The sequence below is a fragment of the Cetorhinus maximus genome, chromosome 6 (assembly GCF_964194155.1).
Source record: "Cetorhinus maximus chromosome 6, sCetMax3.hap1.1, whole genome shotgun sequence".
Taxonomy (NCBI): domain Eukaryota; kingdom Metazoa; phylum Chordata; class Chondrichthyes; order Lamniformes; family Cetorhinidae; genus Cetorhinus; species Cetorhinus maximus.
Window position 1 is genome coordinate 115377068 of NC_135884.1, and position 27182 is coordinate 115404249.

General features: G+C 41.2%; 1 protein-coding gene across 2 annotated transcripts in view; it reads left to right on the forward strand.

The window, feature by feature from the left end:
- Positions 1 to 27182, forward strand: part of itfg1 (integrin alpha FG-GAP repeat containing 1) — a 287768-nt gene that overhangs the window by 116081 nt on the left and 144505 nt on the right. For both annotated transcript variants that reach the window (XM_078544345.1, XM_078544346.1), the window contains one exon: positions 15864 to 16030. In XM_078544345.1, the coding sequence (XP_078400471.1) occupies positions 15864 to 16030 (167 nt within the window). The remainder of the gene's footprint in view (positions 1 to 15863; positions 16031 to 27182) is intronic.

A 27182-nucleotide genomic window follows, 5' to 3' on the forward strand; every position in this document is an offset into this window, starting at 1 on the left:
ACTGACGGCCCCTCTTCCGTGGTCACATCTGTGCCCGGGTGTCCTTGGAGAGGGAAAATGCAGTGTTGACCGGTATGCTTGAGACGTTCTGCAACTTGTGGGCGTCGCAGGGGCTAGTATGCATCATCAGCCCCAGGGACCTTACTTTAATTTGATGTTTCCTTGATTTGATGTTTGTTACAATAACATCTCAGAACCTCTTTCAAAGTGGCTGATCTGGTATTTATTTCATTTGTTTTTTTGATTTTCAAAAAGAGCAGAGAGAGACTTGCTGGGAAGATGGTGGCGTGTGGTAATGTCATTGTACTAGAAATTCAGAGGCAGAGGCTACTGTCCTGGAGACACAGGTGTCACGAGGCTGTGCCCCATTATTTCTGAAAATATGATTTTTCAACTTTCAACTGACTGGAAATTTTATAATTTAAAGTGAGACAGAACAAACTATTTAAAAATGTAAGGCCAGCTTCCAAGGTGAAGGTGAAAAACAAACAAGTCAAAAACAAAGACAAACAAGTGTGAAGGGAGGACATTTTTTGTAATTCAGAGACGCAACAAAACTTGTCACTAAGGAAGAGACATTAAAACATCAAGTGCTGGATGTTAAAACAATGGCTGCCACAGACAGACCCACTCAAAACCACTTGGAAATACACAGTGGGTGAAGTATAACAGGCAGGATGCAGCCATAGCAGAGAGATTGCAAGAAAGACTTCAGCAGAAGAGACAGGGTGAAAGCTTTTCTCTCACCCCTCTTTTGGAACAAGTGGAAGCCAACTTTATTAGGAATCTACTAGCGAACCAAGATAGGCCCATAGACGTTTACAGCACAGGAGGCCATTCGGCCCATCGTGTCCGTGCCGGTCAACAAAGATCTGACTACACTAATCCCATTTTCCAGCACTTGGCCCATAGCCCTGGAGCCTATGGGAATGGAAGCGAATATCTAAATATGTCTTAAATGTTATGAGAGTTTCTGACTCAACCACCCTTCCGGGCAGTGAGTTCCAGACTCCCACCACCCTCTGAGTGAAATAAATTCTCCTCGTCTCCATTCTTAGCCTTCTACCTCTTACCTTAAATCTATGCCCCTGGTTATTGACCCCTCAACTAATGGAAAAAGTGCCTTCCTATCCTATCTCTATCTATGCCCCTCATAATCCTATACACCTCTCAAACTTTGCTGCTCCAAGGAAAACAATCTCAGCCTATCCAATCTTTCTTCATAGCTCAGACCCTCCAGCCCAGGCAGCATCCTGGTAAGTCTCCTCTGCACCCTCTCCAATGCATTTATAGTCCCTTAAAAGAACAAATAATCAAATAATAATAATCAAGGTGGGTGACAACCCTGGGGAGGTGGGGGGCACTGAAACAAAAACAGAAAAGGAAACTTAATGAATTAAATAAGTCTCTCTTTATATGTGCTGAAGGTACTTAATCAATGCCCTTCACCTGTATATCCTTAACCATAGAACCATAGAACACTACAGCACAGAAAACAGGCCATTCGGCCCTTCTAGTCTGTGCCGAAATATTATTCCGCTAGTCCCATTGACCTGCACCTAGTCCATAACCCTCCAGACCTCTCCCATCCATGTATCTATCCAACTTATTCTTAAAACTTAAGAGTGAGCCCGCATTTACCACGTCAGATGGTAGCTCGTTCCACACTCTCACCCCTAATGTTCCCCCTAAACCTTTCTCCTTTCACCCTAAAGCCATGTCCTCTCATGTTTATCTCTCCTAATCTAAGTGGAAAGAGCCTACTCGCATTTACTCTGTTTATACCCCTCATAATTTTGTAAACTTCTATCAAATCTCCCCTCATTCTTCTACGCTCCAAGGAATAAAGTCCTAACCTGTTTAATCTTTCCCTGTAACTCAACTCCTTAAGACCCGGCAACATCCTAGTAAATCTTCTCTGTACTCTCTCAATCTTACTGATATCCTTCCTGTAGTTAGGCGACCAGAACTGCACACAATACCTCACCAATTGGCCTCACCAATGTCTTATACAACCTCACCATCACATCCCAACTCCTATACTCAATACTTTGATTTATGAAGGCCAGTATGCCAAAAGCTTTCTTTACAAACCTGTCTACCTGTGACGCTACTTTCAGGGAATTATGTATCTGAACTCCCAAATCCCTTTGTTCCTCCGCACTCCTCAGTGCCCTACCATTTACTGTGTATGTCCTACCTTGGTTTGTCCTTCCAAAATGCAACACCTCACACTTTTCCGCATTAAATTCCATCGCCATTTTCTGGCCCATTTTTCCAGTTGGTCCAGATCTCTCTGCAAGCTTTGAAAGCCTTCCTCGCTGTCCACAACGCCTCCAATCTTAGTGTCATCAACAAACTTGCTGATCCAATTTACCACATTATCATCCAAATCATTGATATAGACAACAAACAACAATGATCCCAGCACAGATCTCTGAAGCACACCACTAGTCACAGACCTCCAGTCTGAGAAGCAATCATCCACTTCCACTCTCTGTCTTCTCCCACACAGCCAATTTCGAATCCAGTTTACAACTTCTCCATGGATACCAAGTGTCTGAACCTTCTGAACTAACCTCCCATGTGGGACCTTGTCAAAGGCCTTACTAAAGTCCATGTAGACAACATCCACAGCCTTTCCTTCATCTACTTTCTTGGTAACCTCCTCGAAAAACTCTACAAGGTTCGTTAAACACGACCTACCATGCACAAAGCCATGCTGACTATCCTTAATCAGCCCTTGGCTGTCCAAATAATTGTATATCCTGAATAATACAATTAACACTCTTGACATCAAGGCAGCATTTGACAAAATGTGATACCAAGGAGTCCTAATAAAATTGAAGTCAATGGAAATCAAACATTGGGGCAAACTGTCCACCAAACTGTTGGAGTCATACCTAGCAGAAAGGCAATGGTTGCGATAGTTGGAAACCAATTATTTCAGCCCCAGGACATCACGGTATGAGTTTCTCAGGGCGGTGTCTCAACCATCTTCAGCTGCGTCATCAATGACTTTTCCCCCATCATAAGGTCAGAAGTGAGGATGTTTGCTGATATCACAGTTCTATTTGCATCTCCTCAGATAACGAAGCATTGAGCAAGACATGGGCAACATTCAGACTTGGGCTAATAGTTGGCAAGTAACATTCACACCACACAAGTGCCAGGCAATGACCAACTCGAGCAAGAGAGAGTGTGGATAAAGGGGAACTGGTGGATGTACTGTACTTAGATTTCCAGAAGACATTTGATAAGGTGCCACAAAAAAGATTATTTCAGAAAATAAAAGCTCGTGGTGTAGGGGGTAACATATTGGCACAGATAGAAAATTAGCTAGCTAAGAGGAAACAGAGGGGAGCCATAAATGGGTCTTTTTCTGGTTGGTGGGATGTAATGAGTGGTGTGCCACAGGGGTCAGTGCTGGGGCCTCAACTTTTTACATTTATCTAAATGACTTGGATGAGGAGACTGAAGGTATGGTTACTAAATTTGTTGACAACACAAAGATAGGTAGGAAAGTAAGTTGTGAAGAGGATATAAGGGAGCTACAAAGATCTGGCAAATGGAGTATAATGTGGGCAAATGTGAAATTGTCCTTTTTAGTAGGAAGAATTAAAAAAGCAGCATATTATCTAAATGGTGAGAGGTTGCAGCGCCCTGAGATTCTAGTACATGAATCACAAAAGACAGATACAGCAAGTAATTAGGAAAGCTAATGGAATGTTACCGTTTATTGTAAGGGAAATTGATTACAAAAGTAGGGAGATTATGTTTCAGTTTTACAGAGCACAGGGAGACCATATCTAGAGTACAGTGTACAGTATTTGTCTCCTTATTTAAGGAAGGATGTAAATGCATTAGAAGAAGTTCAGAGAAGGTTTACCAGATTAATACCAGGCATGGGCGGGTTGTTTTATGAGGAAAGGTTGGACAGGTTAGACTTTTATCCACTGGGAATTTAAAAGAGTCAGAAGCGACTTGATTAAACCCTTTAAGATCCTGAGGGGTCTTGACAGAGTGCATGCGGAGAGGATGTTTCCTCTTGTAGAAGAATCGAGAACTAGGAGTCATGGTTTAAACATAATGGCTCGCTAATTTAAGACAGATGAGGAGAATTTTTTTTTCTGAGGCTTGAGAGCCTTTGGAACACTCTTCCTCAAAAGGCAGTAGAAGGAGAGTCTGAATATTTTTAAGGCAGAGCTAGATAGATTCTTGATAAACAAGGAGGGTAAAAGGTTATTGGAGGTTTGCAGGAATATGTAGTGGAGGTTACAATCAGATCAGCCACGATCTTATTGAATGGCAGAGCAGGCTCAAGGAGCCGAGTGGCCGACTGCTCCTAATTCATATGTTCATAAGCACCTTCACTTGCCTTTCCAAGGCATTACAATCACTGAATCCCCCACTATGAACATCCTTGGTGTGTGGGGGTTGGGGGGGGTGATCATTGACCAGAAACCTAACTGGACTAGCCATAAAAATACTGCGATTGCAAGAGCAAATCAGAAGCTGGGCGTTCCGTGTTGAGTGACCTTCCACCTGACTCCCCAAGATCTGTGAACTATCTACAGGGCACAGGTCAGGAGTGTGGTAGAATGTGTGCCCCACTTGCTTAGATGAGTGCAGCACCAACAACATAAAGCAGCTCAACACCACTTAGGACAAAGCAGTTGGCTTGATCAGCACCCCATCCATCACCTTAAACATTCACCCCCTCCGCCAAGGGTGCACCATGGCTGCAATGTGTACCATCGACAGGATGCACTGCAGCAACCAATCTATGCTTCTTTGACAGCACCTTCAAAATTTATTACCTCTTTCACCAAGAGGGATATAGGCAGCAGGGCCAGGGAGAGAAATCATGGGCCCTGGTACTTTTCCTCTTTCTGGGCCCCTTATTCCCCACACCCCTCCCCCCCCCACTTAACTTTCCCCTTCAATTCACCAATCACAGAAAGGTGCTAGTAAAATGATAATGCCCAATATTGGAATCTGGATACAAATATCATCAGATATACGTGTAGCTTGAGTCATTAATATTGTTATGATCCCCAGTTGAGGTTACCACTGGACAAGCCTGATCCCAGGGTAGAACTCAGCTTGAAAGATCCTTACTTTTTTTTTGTTTAGATACGTGGAGAGGGGCAACTGAACAGAGTCACTGGAGTCAGCTAATGAACTTTTAACAAAATCATAAAACATTTGTTAACCAAGAAAAGATGAACCATATTACAATACTCCTTCACCCGCAACTTTACAAATACATATGGATTTGTAAGGATAACACAAGTTACAAAAGCTATCTTACACACTAATGTTCACAATAAGTACACAGTCCGTGTAAACCACTTAGCGACCTGTGGACAGACACCACACTCTGAAACCAAGTGACAGATGCCACCTCAACCAGATGCTATGGATCTCTCCTCAACTCACCCCAGGTGCTTGTCACACTGTGAGCCAACCAGTCTCACTGAACTTCATCTTTCACATGAGGGTTTCCATTCTCCACTTTCCAAGAACTCACTTTGGAATCTTCTCCCAAACCAATGCTTTCTTTCAGGCGCCTTCTACAAGGGTTCACCTCCAGGGCTTTGAACTCTTCTTCCAATGTTCCTTTCCCCTAGGTCACCACATGCGTTCAAGCTTTCCTCCATGCACTCTCTCTCTCACTGACTCAGTTGTCAACAGTACAGCACTGCTTCACATGCCATAGCAAAGGGTTACAGACCTTCAGTTGTCTCTTTGGACCTTCTGACTTTTCACAAGCCTCTATCTCTTTACACTTGGTGCCTTTCCCTCTGCTCCTTACTTTCACTTCCACAGAACAAGACCTTTTCCAAGTTCTTGTCCTTCCTTTGACTAGAAGATCTTCTTGGGGCTTTCTCCTGTTCCACTCCCCTGGATTTTGGGGACTTTCTTCATTGGCTTAGGACTTGCTATTTGTCCCTTTTGCTCTAGTCTCTCTCTGGCAGCTTCTTTCAAACAACTTTAGTTTGGGACTGGCTATCTGTCCCTTCTAGGTTACTTCTGCTTGGCAGCTGTCTTCAAACTATCTCAAAAACTGCTATTTCTAGTTTCTTCTGTGTGTATTTGTGAGAGGGACCTGCCTCTTTGGACTCCTGTTGCTAGGTCACAGCACAGTTTTTCTACTCTTGTGCTTACTTAACTTCTCCTACAGTCGTAAACTCTCATTAGAAATGCAGACACCTTTTAAAGTGAAACTAAAATTCAACTTGACCTTTTCTTAACACACAGAAATATAAATCAAACGTAAACGTTAAAGCTAAAACTCATTCCTAACACTACAAATACCAATATAACTTACTTAAACTATCTCTATTTCCTAACAATATTAAGAGCCACAGCAATTTAACATTACTTTGTGTAGGTGATCCCACCGTGACTATTAAACAGACAAGAAAGTACAAATTTCACTTTATCAGCATCATGCAATATTGCTAATTTGACAGGAAAATATCCCATCAGTTATTTACAACACTGAGCAACTGATAACACTGATTTTGGTGACTGCCTCAGCCCTCATTAACATGTTCTGCACATTGTACCATGTAAACAAGGTGACAGTAAATTCATATTTCAGGGAAAGATTCAATATTTGCAACCAAGATAAACTGCACAAGATCTTTTCCATTCTGTGGAAGGCTTTCTCCTGCCTGAGTGTATGACATTATTCAAAATAATTATTTCATACAAGGGGTGTAATTGGATTCTATTTTATCAGTAATCTCACCAGGTAGAAAGATCAAATGACTCCTGAACAACAAAGTGGAATGATTGAACAACATGAGTCTTCACTGTCAGTTAGAAGCGTTGGAGTCCTCGGGTGTCTCTGAGACACAACCGAGGCCAGAGGACAAAGACTGAATGGTACACAATTGTATCTATGTTTTCTTGATCAGCAAGTCTGAAGAAACTGATGACTGCTGCTTCTCAATACAATATATTTTCAATATCTACTATGCAACACAACTTTATCAAGATATTTCATTCCTCAAAAAAACTCATTAAAGCACCAAGATAGAGTGGGATAATAGGTAAGTAGACAAGATTGAAGTCAATGGAAAAGACTCTTTGAGAATCATGTGCAGGATAAAACAGGTTACTGATTCACAATGAGCCCATTATGCACTCCTGTCCTGGCAATTTCACCCCACAAAGCCTGCTCACAGTAAACTTCCATTAGCAACAAAATAAACAGCAATCCAGCCATGACTCAGCCCTCTGTTCACAAGATAATTATGGATGACAAATGTCATCTAACCTAGCTCATCTCATCCATCCAGAATGATATACAAACATGCAGATTAGGAGCAGGAGTAAGCCATTTGGCCCCTCGATCATGCTCCGCCATTTGATAACATTTCCTACATTATACCAGTGACTACAACTCATAAGTATTTAATTGGCTGTTAAGTGATTTTAGACATCATGAAAGGTGCTGTATAAATGTAGGCTATGTCTTTCTTTCATTGCACCGACATGCAGTAAGCAGAGTGACACGAGCAATGGTAAAATTGGAGGTCCAATGCTGAATCTCTAAGGATAATAATGACAGAGCAATCAACTGATGTTAGGAAAGTGGCTACAAAGAAATCTTTACGTTTACAAAACAATTCAACTCTGTAGCTAACACAATCTTGCCATTCTGACTTATCTGGCACTAACCCACAATATACCATAAATGGCATCTTACCCTTGTACACTAATGACACTATGCCCAGGATTTGTCAATCAGACATCTACCAGCATCTTAGGAAAAATGTAGATTGAATTGTTGATCTGAATTTTTGAGAAAAGAGTACATAAATGGTACATAAATTCAGTGCAGCCTTAACTCAACAACTGGATTGTTTCCCCTTCCTGCAGAAGCTGTCATACAAATTGTGTTATACACTTTTTGAATTTACAGCCTAAAATGGAAAAATGTAATTAATAAATCAGAAACCACAACTGCAAAAAAAGTTAACAGCTCCAACTCACCTCCCCAACTCCCTCAATCTCCAACCTCCACCAATCTGCACCCATCCCTCCAACATCCCCCTCCTCCCCACCCCACCACTCCTCCAACAACCCCCCACCCCTCCACCTCTAACACATCCCTCAAATTCCTCCCAGCCCCCATCCCTCTCAACGCACCCCCAATTCCCCCCAGCCCCCACCCCACTGACACACACACCCAAACAACCCCCAAACAACCCCCCAAACTCCTCCCCACCCCCAACATACCTCCAACCCCCCCCCCACTCCCACTCCTCCATCATCCCCCAAACTCACCCGTCCAACACCCCCAACCTCCTCCTCACCCCTCCAACAATACCCCCAAACACTCTCCAACCCCCACTCCAACACCCACCCAAATTCCCCCACCCCTCTAACAAATCCCCACCCCAACACCTCCACAAACTCCCTTACCCCTCCAACAGACCTCCACCCCTCTAACAACCCCAACCTCTCCTCACCCCTTCAACACTCCTCAACCTCCCCCCAGCCTCCAAGCATCCAATTGGCTCTAAAATAGAGATGTCACTTGCCATTTTTAAATCAAGAACATCCTCCATTGCAGCGCTGCTGTTTACCTTCAAGTAGTTTCATGGTTTTCTGATGGGCTTTTCAAACAAAATGAACCATGAAGCTGCCTGAACTTCTCAGTACACCCCCACCCCCCAGCCTCCTCCGTCTCGCTCCCCCCACCATCTCTCTCCCCCCCCATATCTCAGGCTCACAATTCCAAGTTCTTTTTAAAGTTAGCCATTCAGGTTTGCAGCTGTGGCTTCTCAGACTGGGGGCAGAAACTCTATTTAGAGCAACAAGCCCGGGCCCCCCTTAGCCCCAGGGCCCCGGTGTTTGTCACCATCTGCAACCCCTCTCCCTGGCCCTAAGCGTCAGAAGCACATGGCAATACCGCTTGACAAATTCCCTTCCAAGTCTCACATTATGCTGCCATGGAAATCTATCACTATTCCTTCATTGTCACTGGGTCAGTATCCTGGAACTCCCTACCCAAAACAGCACTGTGGACAATATGGACTGCAGCAGTCCTAGCTCACTGCCACCTTTTCAAGGGAAATTAGAGATGGACAATAAATAATGGCCTTACCCGTGATGCCCACATCCCATGAAAGCTTTTTTAAACTGCCTAAAACCTTTTTCAGGATTCATTAGATAAAATCTGTTTGCCTTGAGGGGAGCAGTTCATCTCTACCCGGGATTAATATGTATATTAGCAAGCTAACTAAGCACCCTTAAAGGGATTACTAAAGACTGCTACCAAAAGTTATGTTGCTTTTTAAGAAAAATATTTATTTTCACTTATATCCAGTGTACTGTTCTCAGCTCATTAGCAATTCTACTACTAAATCCACCCACATGAGAGGTGGTGGGTGAAACCATGTAATTTTCTACTTCAGGCATGACGCAGGAGTGCCCTCAAATTACCATTCTCTTGCCATCATTGCCAATTGTGTTGCATCTGCTGTTTTACAAAAGGACATTGCAAAACTAGACTATTAATTTGCAGTACTTTGTCTAAAAGGTTCATCATGTCTGGTAGCTCCCTCTCATTTGCAGAGCACAGAATTTGTCTTAACTTCAGAAGACAGTGAAGCAAAAAAGGTTGTAAAGTAATGCTGGCTTAAACAAAGAAGTCAGATGAAAGATCCAGATGAATATACAATCAGAGCTTTGTTTCTTCATTTTCCAAATGACAAGAAAATATTGCCATTTTACAGTGCAGCTGTTTAGCCTAATCCTGGACCTCAAGAACACATCATAGATGATTGTTTAATGTAACATAATATTGCTGCTATTGTAGAAAAGGTTAACCTGGAATATTACCTCAACTTAAACTGCAGGAGTAAAACTAGTGCAACGTCATTTTAGGACAGATAATCAGAAAGATTTCTTCACACAAATTGATAAATTTCCAGATAGATAATAGAGGCAAAAACACTGGAATCATTTTTTAAAAATATAGGGAAATGGTTGGATCTCTTTGGAGGAATTTATTTCAAAGCTCAAAGGCCTTTCTCATCTGTAATTATACTGTGATCCTGTAATTAACTAGACATATTTACAGAAATTAAACCAGAAGGTCGTATACAAAGTAGTATAAATGTATGTTCAGTGACAACAGTGAAAGGCTTGGGTTTTTTTAAATGCCAATCTAGCTAATGGCACAGAGCTTTTGAAGTATACTAACAATCTGTAGCAATCTGAACCCAGCAATCACTTTTTAGGTCAGATTTCAACCAATGTCTCTCTCTCCCCCTCTCTCTCTTTTCACACAGACCCACTCTCCCCCTATCATTTTGCTCCCTGCTCCTCCTTCTCTCCCCTCTCTCTCCCTGTCCCCTCCCTCTCTCCCCCCCCTCACTTATACAGCCTCTCCCCCTTGCAATCTCTCCCCTTGTCCTTGCTCCCCTGGCCACCCTCTGCCCCCGCGCTCCGCTCCGCCCTCGGCCCATCCATCCCCCTCCGCTCCGAGCTCCCCCCACCCTCCGCACTCTCCCCAGCCCTTCACGCACCCCCTCGCCTCCTGCCTCACCAGCCCCCGCCTCGCCAGTGCCCGGCCACCGCCTCAACAGCCCCCTCCCTGCCCCGGCTGCCACCTCGCCAACCCCCACTCCCCCCTTTCCCTTCCCTTCCCATGATCATGCTCACCATCATGTCAGAAACCCATGCTTCAAGACTTCAGCATGTAATCTAGGCTGACACTTCTTCAATGCAATATTAGGGGAGGACTGCACTGTTGAAGGTGCTTTGTTTCAGATAAAATATTAAACCAAGGTCAGTCTGGCCTCACAGATGAATGTTAAAAACAAATCCCTTGCAATATTGTAAAATTGTTACAGAGTTCTCTACAATGTCTGCAACATCTATGTTTTGACCAACATTGATAAAGCTGGTTTTCTCTTCCCCACCCTCACACCCCCTCATTGTCTGTCCTTCAGTCTTGAAAATCCCTATTGCCCTAGCATCCATGCCCTAGTCTTTTGGGAGAAGAGAATACAAGATTCTACTCCCCTTTTTGTGAAGATCCTTACTTCACTGTTGGATGACCTAGCTCTAATTTGAGCTGGGACCTGTCTCAGGATCCACAGATCTATATGACAGGATTGAAGGAGGAGAACGGTGCCTCTGTTAGCTGAATGTTATATCCCCATTCACAGTTGTTTTGCTGAGAAAATCCAGAGTGCTGCTTTAAGATTTATTATTAATATTTCCACGAACCTGTTGTGGATCAACCGTCCAATTTCATATCCTCAACAAATTTCAATAATACTCCCTTGATTTATAGATCCAATTATTGTTCTCTTTTGGTCAAAGAAAATGTAACATACTTTTGAATAAGTTTGTTAAGAAACTTCGAAACTCAGCAGAGAATTAAGCAGTTTTTAGTTATCTGTTTGGTTTCAATTAACTTGGTGAGCCACCCAGAGGTATTGTTTATTCCCAGCTCCAGCAAAAACCATTTTGCAGCAGTCTAATTTTCAAGCATTTAATCTGGGTAAAGTAGCAATTGTATGCTGTAATTCCAGTAAATGAAGGCTGTGCATTGGCTATTTCCAAATTGATAATGTTTGGCTCTCTTAAAAGGGACAGTGCCTGCTCCAATATCCAATTTCCCTCACCCTTTGCCAATCTATACGTGCTGTCAATCTCATGTTGTTTATAATAGAGATGTATGTGACCAGCAACTTTGGGTTGCTTCAGACTTGATGCTGGAAGAGAATTTTGCCTATTTCACTATAAATTTGGGTAGATTATCTGGTGTTGGATATTCAGTAGCATTAACACACCTGCATTATGTGAATAGAAATCATGAAGAGCATTTTATTTCTAAAATTATTGCATTGATGTCACTTTGAAGGCTTTTATTCAAATTGGTTGCCTAGCAACAAATCTGACTTGCATTCAGGTCTGGACTGTATTGCAGTGTCTCTAAAGGGATACACTTCCCTGAGATGAAAGTATGTAATTCTGTATTTACAGGCAGTTCTTGATCTGTTCTGGACTACACTTGCAAAGATAATGGGCTGTTGCACTTTCAAGCACTCAACAAACTACGTGCTGTACAAGCATTAACTGCTGTAATGATTGTATATATCTGTGCTGTCACATAAATGCTTAAACTGCATCAGTTTGAATATTTGAGTCAGTTGATAACTGATGTTCTTGTGATCAATAATGTCCATTTCATCAAGGTAATTTGAAATTAATTTTTACTAATAGTTAGTAATCCTCTTATTTACCTACGATGAAATCCTAGGTACTATGGGGCTAACTGTGGATCAGTATATTTTAATATCCAATTTTTTAATTTAGTTGTTTGTTTTCAGTTGTTCTACTGAATGCAGTCAAATATGCTTTATTTCACATCAGGATAACTTGTAGAATATTACATGAAAAAAATGTTTATACTTGTATTGCATTCTTAGGTAGTAAATTTCATGTACAAGAGGGTGTTTTGGTAAATAAAGATTCTTTAATTGCTTACCACATTTTATTTCAAATTGGTGTGCACTCTAATTTCTGGAGTCAAATCTATAACTTGTAATTTGTAAAGTTAACCTTTAAATATAAATATAATTTTTTGATATTAAAGAAAAAGCTAATATTTTACAGATTTTTATATTTACAAATATTTCAGTATTTGAAATAATAGCATGTAATAAGATAATTAATGTTACTATGCACTGTGTATCTAACCAAAGGTTGCTGAATATTTCATTTACTTTCTCTTCAGTCTTTTTTCCCCCTATTTGTTTCATCCATTTCTCCGGTTCAGGCTAATTATTTTGGGGAGTAGGTAGAAAAAAGCCATCAAACACTCTAATAACTTTTTGAATTTATAAGCTTAAAGGACAAAAGCAAACGATTATGATACATTTGTACAAGGCAATGAGTAGGCTACAGTTAGAGTACTGTGCACAGTTTTAGGCAACCTTGTATAGAATGAACCTCAAAGCCATATAGAGCAAACAGTGTAGATTCATCGTGATACCAAAGCTGACTAACCACAGTGATCAATACTGAACTATTTGCACTGCAGCAGTGATGGGTAAGAAGTTTAATATAATTTTTTTTTAGTTATGCAGAGTTTTGTTGGGGTGAATAGGAAAGGAATGTTTACCCTGGCTGTATTGTGAATGACAAGGAGTCACCAATTTGAAACGTAATAGTCAAAACACATGATGGACCAAAAGGCCTCGTTTAATACTGTAAGCTTCCGTAACTGGAACTATGTGAAATGTAGAAAACTAGCCTGAGCAACAGATTCTTCCATAAGCACCATGATTAACCAGCAAACAAATAGTTCCCTGCCTCTTTGGCAATGACATTGTTGGAGATGGGAGGTCTTTATTTAGTCTCCTTCTAGAGCTGAGCCTCTTTCAACTGCCTGGTGCGAAGACAGAGATTGAACAATCACAGCACCAAATGGAAATTGTTCTAAAATTATTTTCTAGGTTGAGTTGGAATAAATTAGCTGGGCTAATTCAATGAAAAATATTAATGTTGTACCAATGCATGTTCTAATGCAAATTGGGAAAGTGGAGCTAAGATTGGTAAATTGATCATTTTCTCTCAAAGATGTTTGTATCTTTGCCCTTGAACAATAAATGATCCACATTTGATAATTGGACCACTATCCAAGACATTGCTTAGAGCCATCTGAAAGTCCCAAATGTCTCCAGACACTCCCAGCTACATACTAATCCTTTCCCCGCTCCAATCTTTTGATGAGATCACCTGAATGTACAAGAATGGCTTGTATCAGATGGCATTTATAGCATTGTATTGGAATGCCAGTATGTGTGTGCAGATGAGATTTGTTGCATTGAAGCAACTAATACGTGAAAATACATGGTGAATTTGCAGTGAAGAACGGATCTCAGACATGCTCAGTTACTTGACAAGACACAACATAGCTTGGGAGAAAGAAAACTGTTTACATCATCAAGGCATTGACACACAATCCATAGAGAAATTGACTTTGAGACAATCAGAATAGATCTAAACACATTGATACCTGTTAGGGATTAAAATTACAGAGGGATATAGATTTGGATGTGAAAATCAAAGACTAGGGAAAATAATATTTAGGAAGAATTATCCACAGGTGAATAGAGAGCTGGAACAAGATAATGTAAAAATTGAAACAAAAACAGAAAATGCTGCTAAAACTCAGCAGGTCTGGCAGCATCTGTAGAGAGAGAAACAGAGTTAACTTTTCGAGTCCGTATGACCCTTCTTCAGAGCTGAAGAGAAGCGGAAATGTGATGAAATTTATACTGTTTAAAGGGGTGGAACAGGTGAAACTGGATAGAAGGCCAGTGATAGATGGGGTCAAAGGAGAGATTGACAAAGACGCCATGAACTAAAGGACAAAGGGAGTGTTAGTGGTAGTGGTAAGGGCTAAAAAAGGAGCTGATAGTGGCAAAGATAAGAAAGCAGAATGTGATACTAGCTGAACAAGGACCCTTGTTCTGCAGTATAAATTTCATCACATTTCCACTTCTCTTCAGCTCTGAAGAAGGGTCATACGGACTCGAAACATTAACTCTGTTTCTCTCTCATAGATGCTGCTAGACCTGCTGCGTTTTTCCAGCATTTTGTGTTTTGTTTCAGATTTCCAGCGTCTGCAGTATTTTGCTCTTATCTTAATGTAAAAATTAATATTGAAATTGGCAGCCTAGAAGATAACTTGCACCAGTGGGATATAAGGCTCAATGTACCAGCTCACCCTTAGGTTTGTGTTATTTCACACAATAGTAGTAATACAAAAGATAAAAGCTTATGTAATTTGTTTAATTTACTGATTAAAAAATATGTTAATACCATTCATTATAGTTTTGGGCTGATCTAGTGAAGAGCCAGCATATAGAGAGATAAAATGAATGGCTGCTTTCTACATTGTAAACCTCTATGGTTCTCAACTCTCTGCAACTCCTAACTTTCCTCCTCTTTTCTTCCTGGTCTTTTATCTTTGCCTTTCATCACTCCCTCGCACTTAATTCATGCTACAACTTGGGGATTCGTTCACTGCCACCATCAACATCCTCACAACAATATTCTTTTCTCTTTGTGTAATTTTATAGTTCCCTACCACTCAGACTTTCTAATATGGCATAAGAATTTGAACTATGATATGATGAATGGTACTTATAAGAAAGTGTGGTATACTTTCTTTTCAGGTTGTAAACCTAAAAACTGCTAAAATATGTATTCTTTGCAAAATGACTGATCCCGGCACTGACTGTAGTTGATATGGAATAAAAATACCATTAAGTATAGATAGAAATTTGATGCATACTGGTTAGAAATGCTGACCCTTGTTATCTGATTAAACGTGCATTATGAGCTAAACATGGAGAGGTCTGTATGCTGACTCAATCCAGTTGGGACATAGTTACAATATTGTGAGTGTCATTCTGATTAGGTGTAGAATAAATGAATTGGGAGAACTAAATCATTAGAGTGGTGTATTTGTGAGGAATTGTTCAAGATTTTCATCTGAAACTGATAACTTGTTACCAAATAATCCACCTTCAACATTATAATCTTCATTGGACATACTCAGTTTTTCTTTCGTGTGTGTATTTGTGTCTGTATATTATTTATACTGTCCGGGACAAATCTTCAATGTTTACTGTTCAGGAGCAAAGTAATGCATAATTATTATGTTTGATATTGCAATAATGTTTATGATTGAGTTTTGAAGAAAATGGATTAGGAATATGATGTGTAACAGGTAATCTGTAAACATGGGACAGACTTGTTTGGACTTGATGATTGTTCCTCTCCCTAAAATTTATTATGTTTCAAATTAACAGTGGATACCTATTTTATCAAATCTGAAGAATGGCGATACTGTTTGGGGATTTATTTCACAAGAACCAACACCACTGTTGCCTTTCCCTGGCCCAATAATTCATTTAGGGGACTACAACATGGATGGCTTCCCTGATGCATTGGCAATACTGAAGAACACTTCAGGCAGGTAGGCTGCTTTTTGTTTTAAACAGCCATATCAAAGGTGATTGCAAAAAATTTCCAAATTATACTTCTGTATTATTTTAAAATAAGTAGTGCATGTACTGAAATCCTGCCTACCTAAGAACTCAGAGAAACTAATAAACAGCATTAAAAACCTAACCCAGCCCTGAAAATGCTGGCAACTCAGAACAAAAATGTACAAGCTGAAAACTCAGCTTTAATGAACATAGAAGGGCACTGCTTCAAGATGGCTTGATAAATTAATCTCCTTATTACATTAGATTTCAGAATATTTATTAGGGCATTGACATCACATTCTGTAATTGTTTCACTTTCAGTGACAACTGAAAAACTCAAAGGCCTTGCACCTGACTTCTATAAAAGTAATAGCTACCATAGAATGTGGTAGAAGTTAAACCTGTACTGGGGGAAATCTGAAAAATACAGAAGTACAATTTTTTGATTTGGTGAATTTAAAACATCTTAAAAGGGAGAACTAAGCTCTCATGGTCCAAAACATATTTTTTGAAGATCTGGGGGCATACCAGAAACAGGCCCTTCAGCCCATTGTGTCCATGCCGGCCATCAAGCACCTATCTATTCTAATCCCATTTTCCAGCACTTGGCCCACAGCCCTATATGCTATGGTGTTTCAAGTGCTCTTCTAAATATTACTTAAATGTTGTGTTGTCCCCTGGCTTTGAATTGAAAGTGACTGGGGGAACAGAATTACAGTCAGTGTAGACTTAATTCATTAAGCAAGGCTCCAAAACAGTTCTCTCACTGAAAGTTGAAAGTTTGCATGTGTGCAATAGCCTGAAAATGTACTGTTTGCAATCATTGCGGATCAATACTGAATGCAACTATATGAAATTTGTCTGCCTATGATAAAACTGTACCTCTTTACGACATATTGTGGTAATGGGAGAAACTTAAAAGCTGATTGTACGACAGTGTAACTACAATCTCTGATTACCATGGTAAAACAAACTATGAAAGCTTCTCGTTTTAGTAGCTGAGGCTTACCATAACAACAATGCGTTTTAGTCTTGGATTAAGTGACCTGCTGAAGTTAGGTTAGTGTTGATGACTGACAGTTGTTGGTATGACATACACCTCAACTGATCAATGTCAGTCAGACACATATGGGAGAACAATAATAGGAAGTGTAAACAGGGTTTATGAGTTTAGAAGAGTAAATAATGATGGCTGTCTGCATCTTGCAGCTTCCCACTCATTAAACATGCTTGGTCCCTGGTCTCATCCTTGTAATATAAATAGGCAGCAAGCCAGATTGGCTCATGTAAACAGTGCAAAGCCTACCACTTAATGAGTCATCGGACCACACCTCCTAAGACTACTGGACCACACCCCCTAAGACTACTTGAATGGCAGTTTACAATGTTCAGTCAAAGTACAAGTTCCAAATCTCAGGAAGCAAACTTCAATGAATTTCTTAAGCTGCTCATGCTTTTACTCCCTCAGTTATCAGGGAATTACACTGACTTTCTGATCCTCATCCTCTTTATCATCATATGCCTTAGAATCATCCTTACAGACCACAAAGATAAGTTTCCATCTCTCCTGCACCTCCTCCTCCTTCCGATCCTCTTCCTTATCATCAGCAGTGCCCTGTGACTGTGGTGAATCCTGTAGGAAGGGTGCGGAGAACAAAGGATGATCCCTTTGGGACTAAAATGATGGAAGGCAGTGGAAAAGCTTATGGTTTTTATTGATTGACCGTTTATTTCAAAGAAACCGAGGCAATAGGGATTGTACACTAAGTTTTGCGCTGCTTTTCTTTTATCTATTCATTCATGGGATGTGGGCATTGGTGGCAACGCCAGCATTTGTTGCCCATTCATAATTGCCCTTGAACTGAGTGCCTTGCTAGGCCTCTGCAGAGTCAGCCACATTGCAGTAATGTTGTAAAGACCCATCTGGTTCAGTAATGTCCTTTAGGGAAGGAAATCTGTCACTCTTACCCAGTCTGGTTTACATGCGACTCTAGAACAGTAGCTGAGATGATAGGCCTTCAGTAATCGCAACCACCTTTTTTTTGTGCTCAGCATGATTCCAGTCAATGGAGAGCTTTTGCCCGATTCCCATTGACTTCACCTTTTCTTAGGCTCCTTAATGCCACACTGTCAAACGTTGCCTTGATGCTCAGAGCAGTCACTCTCCCCTCACCTCTGGAATTCAGCACTCATGTCTGTTTAAAGTAAGGTTATAATGAGATCTGAAGACAAATGGTCCTGTCGGACCTCAAACTAAGCATCGGTGAGCAGGCTGTTGGTGGCTAAGTGCTACTTGATAGCACAATCGACATCCCCATCCATCACATTGATGATCAAGAGTAGACTAATGGGCAGTAATTGGCCAAATTGGATTCGTCCTGCTTATTATAGACAGGACACACCAGGGCAATTTTCCACAGTTCCAGGTAGATGCCAGTGTTTAAGCTGTAAAGGAACAGCTCGACAAGAGACATAGCTAATTCTGGAGTAAAGTCTTCAGCAATGTAGCCAGGGTTTTGTCAGAGCCCATCTATAGCTTTTCTGTATGCAGGATGCTCAGTTGTTTCTTGATGTTAAATGGAGTGAATCAAATTGGTTGAAGACCGGTTTCTGTGATGGTGGGGGCCTCAGTAGGAGACAGAGATGGATCATCCACTCAGCACTTCTGGCTGAAGATGGTTGCAACGCTTCAGCCTTGTCTTTTGCAACTGCATACTGGACTCCCCCATTGTTGAGGATGGGAATATTTGTGGAGCTTTCTCCTCATATTAGGTGTTTAGTTGTGCAGCACCATTCACAACTAGATGTGGCAGGACTGTAGAGCTTTGAACCGACCCATTTGTTGTGAGATTTTTAAGCTTTGTCTATAGCAGGCTGCTTCTGCTATTTAGTATGCATGTAAACAGTGCTATAGCTTCACCAAGTCGACACTTAATTTTTACATAATCTTGGTGCTGCATCTGGCATTCCATATTCCTCATTGAACCAGGACTGTAGCTTGATGATAATGGTAGAGTGAGGAATATTCCAGGCCATGAGATTACAGATTGTGTGGCTTGCTGCTAATGACCCAGAGTGCCAGACGATTGCCCAGTTTTGAGCTGCTAGATCTGTTCTGAATCCATTCTATTTAGCATGGTGGTATTGCCACACATCATGCTGGAGAAATAAATTAGTGTCAAGATGAAATTTCTTCTCCACAAGGACTGTAATATGATATATTGCCAGCACGTGGAGGTTATTGTTGAATTTGTGTTGCATGAAATGGATGCTTTAAAATGGTAATTAAGCACATCTGTCCCCAATTGGGAAAGGATTAGGGAATCATTGTAAGAGTATATAAACCAGTTCACTCGCTCTGGGAGGAAGAGGTGTCAGCTGTGGCTCAGTTCATAGCACCCTCGCCTTTGAATCAGAAGGTTGTGGGTTCATGTCCCACTCCCGGAAAAAACCAAGAACTGTGAATGTACTCGAAGGAGTTGAAAAAGACCCTCTCTGGGAGGAACTTTGAGAATCTGTGACTGTGCTGTCTTGGAAATAAACCTGTTTTAAGGTACAGGCTAGCTTCAGACTAATTCTTCCTCAACATACAATTATTGGAATTAACATGGTAGCAGAGGATGAACATTAAGCTTTGGTGATTGGTTACCGAATAAGAATTTTTGTCTGGCCTCTGAGAAAAAAAAGCATACTGATGCTGACAAGCTCAGTTACAGAATGGCAGAAGGACGTTGCAAAATCCCAGGCTTTGACTATCCACCGATTTTTTTTTTTTGTCGGAGGCGGAACCATATCAGCAATTGAAAAATAAAGTTGACATGTGGACATGGGTTATTTCGTTACCCCGAAAGAAGCAAGGTATAGCTATGGCTTTGTCATTACCAGCAAAAAGTAAGATTAGGAGTAAAGTATTTTCAGAATTGGACATGGATGACTGGACACCAGATGGGGATTAGCCCTTCCATTACAGTTTTAGATAAGTTTTACAAAAAGGACGATTTGTTGGAAGTATATGAAGCATTTGTTAGATTTAAGAAAACAGATGACCTGTCCATAGAGGAATATATTGTGGACTTTGATAAGTGGTATAAGAGACTGGAAAAAGTTTAACCTTGAAATCCCAGAGCCTCTATTGGCATTTACTCAAGTTATTCAATTGTGCACGCATTTTTCATGTCGATAGATTTTTGGTATTGTCGGGGGTTGAGTTCCATGGAAAAGACTCTCTCCTAGACCAAATGGCTGTTGCACTAAAAGGTTTTTTGGATAACAGTCATTTCCAGCTAATTTCCTATCAAACACAGACAACTTGGTGGTAAAGCAAAGGATGGAGGATTCCATCATGACTGAATTTCAAGGTGAACAAAATATTAAACACAGATTCCAGTACAAAGATGGTGTTACTGATAAGCGGTCTGAAGATGGTCATACTTTTAGCCAATTTGAGAGTCAAAACAAAAAGCGGGTCTGGGATGGCGACCCTAAGTGCTTCAACCTGCAAAAAGCACAGGGAATGGTTAATTGGTGTTATTGGTGTGATTCTAAGCATCATTACACAATGAATTGCCTGCAGCGAAAGAATCGTGTTTTTGAAATAATGCATGAAACAAATAATTGCGAGGCTGAAAATGATGATGCTAACCGTTGTGATGGAATTATGTTGATCACTGGGAATTTGAATCCGGTAATGAGTATTTTGATGGCTGATTCATTCAACTGTATAGTTTTAGATGACGGTTGCACTTACTTTGTGTGTGGGGTGGATTGGCTTGACTGCTACCTTGAGTCTCTCGATGAGGCAGATCGGCAGAAGGTTAAGGAATATGGAAGCTCTACCTGCCTCAGGCTTGGGGATGATAACACGCTAACGTCTTACAAGAGAGTAGTCCTCCCTTTCAAGATAGCTGGGATCAGTCTCTTCGTCAGGACTGATGTGGTCTCTAGCGAGATACCTCTATTGTTAAGCAGATCTTCGATGAAAAAGATACAGATGAAGCTAAACATGGAGAATGTTTTGGATTGGGGGAGAGCAGATTTTAGTAAAATAAAGCAGGATCTAGCCATGGTAGACTGGGAACAGCTACTTGTGGGGAAATCCAGAGGAGCAGTGGGCGGTGTTCAAAAAGGAAATGGGGAGGGTACAGGCTCAACATGTTCCCTGTAGGGTGATAGGATGGAGTAACAAGCCCAGAGAACCAAGGATGACCAGAGATATTCAGGATACAATGAGAAGGAAAAGAGAGGCTTTTAGCAGGTACAAGGGGAGCAAATCAGCGGAGGCATTAGTGGAGTACAGAAAGTGCAGGGTGGAGCTTAAGAAAGCAATTAGGAGAGCAAAGAGCGGATATGAGAAAGCTCTGGCTGGTAAAAGTAGGGAAAATCCCAAGATATTCTATAAGTTTATCAATGGGAAGAGGATAACCAGGGAAAGAGGGCCCATTAGGGACCAAGGGGGCAATCTATGGGTGGAGCCAGAGGACATCTGTAGGGTGTTGAACGAATACTTCACATTTGTCTTCACCCAAGAAAATGAGGATGAAGGTATCGAACTCGGGGAGACAGTCTGCGAGATTCTTGAGCAAATTGATATAGGGAGTGACAAGGTATTGGAGGTGTTGGCAGGCTTAAAAGTGGACAAATCTCCAGGTTCGAATGATTTGTGTCCCGGACTGCTGAGGGAGGAGATCGCAGGGGCTCTAACCCAAATTTTTAATTCCTCTCTGGCCACGGGGGAGGTGCCAGAGGACTGGAGAACAGCTAATGCGGTTCTGCTATTTAAGAAGGTTTGTAGAGATAAGCCAGAGAACTACAGACCAGTGAGTCTCACGTCAGTGGTAGGGAAACTATTGGAGAAAATTCTGAAGGAGAGAATCTATTTCCACTTGGAGAGGCAAGGCTTGATCAGGGATAGATAGCATGGCTTTGTCAGAGGGAGGTCATGCCTAACAAATTTGAATGAATTTTTTGAGGAGGTGACCAGGTGTGTAGATGAGGGTAGTGCAGTTGATGTAGTTTATATGGATTTCAGCAAAGCCTTGGACCAGGTCCCACATGGGAGACTTAAAAAGAAGGCAAATGCACATAGGATACAGGGTAATTTGATAAGGTGGATTCAAAATTAGCTTAGTTGTAGGAGACAGAGGGTGATGACAGAAGGATGTTTTAGTGACTGGAAGCCAGCGTCCAGTGGTGTACCACAGGGATCTGTGCTGGGTCCCCTATTATTCGTCATTTATATGAACAACATAGATGACTATGTGGGGGGTAGGATTAGTAAGTTTGCGGATGACACAAAGATTGGCCGGGTGGTTAACAGTGAGGTTGAGTGTCTTGGGCTACAGGAAGATATAGACGGGATGGTCAAATGGGCAGATAAGTGGCAGATGGAATTTAACCCTGAAAAGTGTGAGGTGATACACTTTGGAAGGAGTAATTTGACAAGGAAGTATTCAATGAACGGCATGACACCATGAAGTTCTGAGGAACAAAGGGACCTTGGCATGTGTGTCCATAGATCTCTGAAGGCGGAGGGGCATGTTAGTGGGGTGGTGAAAAAGGCATATGGGACACTTGCCTTTATCAATTGAGGCATAGATTACAAAAGTAGGGAGGTCATGTTGGAGTTGTATAGAACCTTAGTGAGGCCACAGCTGGAGTACTGTGTGCGGTTCTGGTCGCCACATTATAGGAAGGATGCAATTGCACTGGAGGGGGTGCAGAGGGGATTCACCAGGATGTTGCCTGGGATGAAACATTTAAGTTATGAAGAGAGGTTGGATAGACTTGGGTTGTTTTCGTTGGAGCAGAGAAGACTGAGGGGCGACCTGATCGAGGTGTACAAGATTATGAGGGGCATGGACAGGATGGACAGAGAGCCGCTGTTCCCCTTAGTTGAAGGATCAGTCAGAAGGGGACATAAGTTCAAGGTGAGGGGCAGGAGGTTTAGGGGGGATGTGAGGAAAAACCTTTTTACCCAGAGGGTGGTGACGGCCTGGAATGTGCTGCCTGGGAGGGTGGTGGAGGCAGGTTGCCTCACATCCTTTAAAAAGTGCCTGGATGAGCACTTGGCACATCATAACATTCAAGGCTATGGGCCAAGTGTTGGAAAATGGGATTAGGTAAGTAGGTCAGGTGTTTCTCACGCATCGGTGCAGACTCAACGGGCCAAAGGGCCTCTTCTGCTCTGTGATTCTGTGCATTTGACTCAGTCAGGCCATTACTGCTTGCCATTAAGGAAGCCAGATATTTCTCGTCAAAGAGTTCAAGCAGCCTTGTTAACTTCTGAGGATAAAAGTTTGGTGCACAAAACGATGATTATTTGGAAGCTGCATAGACAATTTGCACATCTATCGTCACAAAAACTGAAAGCTCTACTGCGGGATGCTGGAGTGGTTGATAACATGACAACCTTATTGAACAAGTCGCAGCTCAATGTGACATTTGTGTTCAATATTGAAAGACACTGCCATGTCCTGTAATGAGTCCACCACTGACCAGGGAATTTTAATGATTTAGTGTCCATGGATTTCAAAGTATTGGACAAGGATCAGATTTTTTTTGCTACACTTTGTAGATATGGCGACCAAATTTAGCCCACCTGCTGTAATAAGTGGTAAGGACAAACGGACCATTGTCGATAAGGTCAGGGAGAAATGGGTGGGTACCAGATTAGGAACACTTGACGGACAATGGAGGGGAATTTGCAAATGAGGATTTTCGGGATGTGTGAAAATTTGAATGTCATAGTTATGCATCCTGCAGCTGAGAGCCCATTCAGCATCATGCAATGATAGACAACATGTTGCATAAGATACTGGCCGATCAACCGGATTGCAAATTTTATTTCGACATGCAGTAAAAAAATTCTTTACAAATAGTTGGAGAGGTATAGCCCATACCAAATGGTGTATGGAAGGAATCCAAAGTTGCCTTCAGTGCTATCAGATGCTCCCCCTGCTCTTGAAGGAACTACCATGAGCTCTGTATTTTTTTTTACTGCCCACTTAAATGCCTTGGATGCAGGCAGGTAAGCTTTCATCAAGGCTGAGGTTTCCGAAAGAATGAGGAAAGCATTGTGACACAGCATAAGATTATCTGAGGTAGAATTTAGTTCAAATGACCTGGTTTATTGTAAGAGAAAAGGGCAAAGGGACTGGAAAGGCCCAGGGAAAGTTATAGGGGGTGAAGGGAAAACTGATTTATTCAATGTGGGAATTAAACCATAAAAACCCATTCTCCACGGATCATCAGAATGAGTTATGAATTTGTGAACACTGACAGTATGAGTAGAAGATGACAAAGCACCATGTGCATTGATGCTTATATATGTGTGGGGCAGAGCCAGAGGGACAAGATATAATGGATCAGGAATTGGATATCAGTAGAAAATTGGATTGTGATAAACAGGAAGAGACTATTTTGTCCAGAGGTCAGCTGCCCAAAATGGGTTCTTGGATATCGTATCATCCAGAAGGATCGGGTAACGGGAGGAATGCGACAATCGTGGGACGGGCAGGAAAACTTATGGGAAAATATAGGAATTGACTGAATGTCCAGGATGATGGACAAACAGTGGAGGCCATGGACTGGGAAAGTGGATTATGAGAATGGAAAATAAGGAAGCATAGCCCAAATTAGTGATGGGTCAGGTGATGAATCCTGGGTGAGGACAGTGGATAGGGCCTCTCAGAGATAAGCATGGGATCTAACAGCACGAGCCCAGATCAACTTAAACAGGCAAATAAGGGTAGCAGCCTGACTAGACAACATAGTAGAGTGGAGAATGCGGAATCATTACTGCAAAGTAGCAGAAGCAGGAGTCCCCATGACTGAGAGTTTTTTTCCTGCTGACAAGTTTGGGGATAAAGCATATGGGAGGCTAAACAAAGAGAGTTCGACAGTTGGAGGGAGTTTGGTGTGTATTCAGAAGTCCCAAATAGGGATCAGCCAGCAGATGGCACTTATAAGGCTAAATTAGTGGCCTGCGGATTTGAAGAATGCTCAACAGATGAAGAAATCAGAATGGACTCGCCCACAGCAGAGAAGGTAATTTTGAAAAAACACTTTAGCCCTTTTGGTGATGTTTTAATGGAAGTGTAAGTCAGTAGATGTAAAAGCTGCATTCCTGCAGGGGAACCACTTCCAGAGAAAAGTATATCCCAAACCTCCTAAGGAGGCACCAGAGGTGGAGAGAGAACTTTGAAAATTGAATAAGTGCGTATATGGTTTAAACAATGTTTCTAGTGTGGTACTTTTCAGTTCAATCGGTGTTGTTAAAGTTGGGTGGTTGTTATCATGTGGCAGATGACGTTTGCCAGGTGGATCAAATCTACGAGGGAAACTTGATCATGCAGACACAACTGTTTTGCAATTTGTATTTTATTTCGAGATGCATGCCTTGAATTCAGAAGTAATAAGACTACCACGACTTCAGAGGTTTTTACAAAATTAAATTAAACACTTATTAACAAAAGAAAAGATTTCAAGCACATGCATAAATCTGCAAATTACTGCTATAATAACTCCTAAAACCTTTAATCAATCTGGTTCCCTGTTACACCTCAGTTAAGGCAACAGTAAGACAAATAGATTTAAACAGACACAGGCAAAGCACACAATACCCCGGACAGTGAGTTTCAAAGTGAGTTTTCTCAGCTTTGGTTCCTGTAGACAGCAATGTGATGCACAGAGGCTGGAGGCTTTTCACACTTGAGTTAGATCTTAGAATGCCTTCTCCTCTTACACATAGCCTCATCTCTTTTATACATGTTTCTCCCTCTTTAATGCAAATTCCATTGTTCAAGTATGTCCTTGGAACTTTATCTTTCTCATAATATAAATCTAATTTTATCAGTATCATTGGGAAAAATAAACACACTGTTTAGCTTCGCTTCTTCTGGCTAGGTGTAACATCTTACCATCTCTTTGAAATTCAAATTACTCTGGTTCATCTAAAAATGCAAATTTTCCTTACACCACACATTCTAAAACTTCAGCCATGTTTATGTTTTTAGCATTTCAAACCTAACTTCCTTTTTAATAATTCAACTCAAAACCTCCAGACCAGCTGTCTCCAATTCTCTCTCTCTCTCGCATGCACACACACACGCACGCACACACAATCCAAACACCATTATTAACCCACTTTTACAATAAATCACAATAATATGAAAATTATTATATTTTCATGACACCCCTCTCCTTACTGGAAAATGAACCATCATAAAGACGGCTTCATTTTATTAGCCCATCTTACACTACCTCCTATACTTATCTATAAACTCTCACTATTACTTTACCAGATGCTTGCATTAACATAACAATACCAAGGATTTATATTATATTATATATAAACAGAAATCATTCCAGTCCAGTGTCCAGGTTTTTAAATGTCCAATTTTCCCTTTAAGCTTCAAACTCTTGACAGTGCACCTGCAATTAGATTTTCTGGCCCAGCTATGTGTAAAATCAGTAGATTAAATGGTTGCAGTAATAAACTCCATCTGAACAGCCTTGTACTTCTATCTCAGAATTTGACCAGAAACTTTAAAGGATTGTGGTCTGTATAAACAATTGTTTCTGATGAATTGTTTGCAATGTAAATCTCAAAATTGCTGCAATGCTTACACCAGACCCTCCTTTTTGATTGTTGATATCTTCTCTGTCGTACATTCAGCTTCCATGAAAAATAACCTATCAGTTTCTCAATTCTAGTTTCACCTTGTAATAATATGGCCCCAGTGCCCATATTGCTTACGTCAATGGCCAACTTAAATCACTTGGCATAATTGAGTACTGCCAAACCTGGTGTCGTCATCAATACAGTTTTCAAACTGTCAAATGCTTTCTGACACTCCTGTGTCCATTGAACCTTCATGTTTTTTTTTAATAGTTCAGACAGTAGTGCAACCACACTGCTAAAATTTGGTACAAATTTCCAGTAAAACCCACTCATGCCCAGAAATCTCAAAACTTCTCATTTTGTTGTAGGCATGGGGAAATCTATGATCGCCTTGACTTTCACATCTCTTGGAGCCAACTTACCATGTCCAATGATATGGCCTAGATATGTAACTTGCTCTTTTGAAAATTCACTCTTAGCCAAGTTCATCACCAAATTAGCTTCTTGTAGTTGACTAA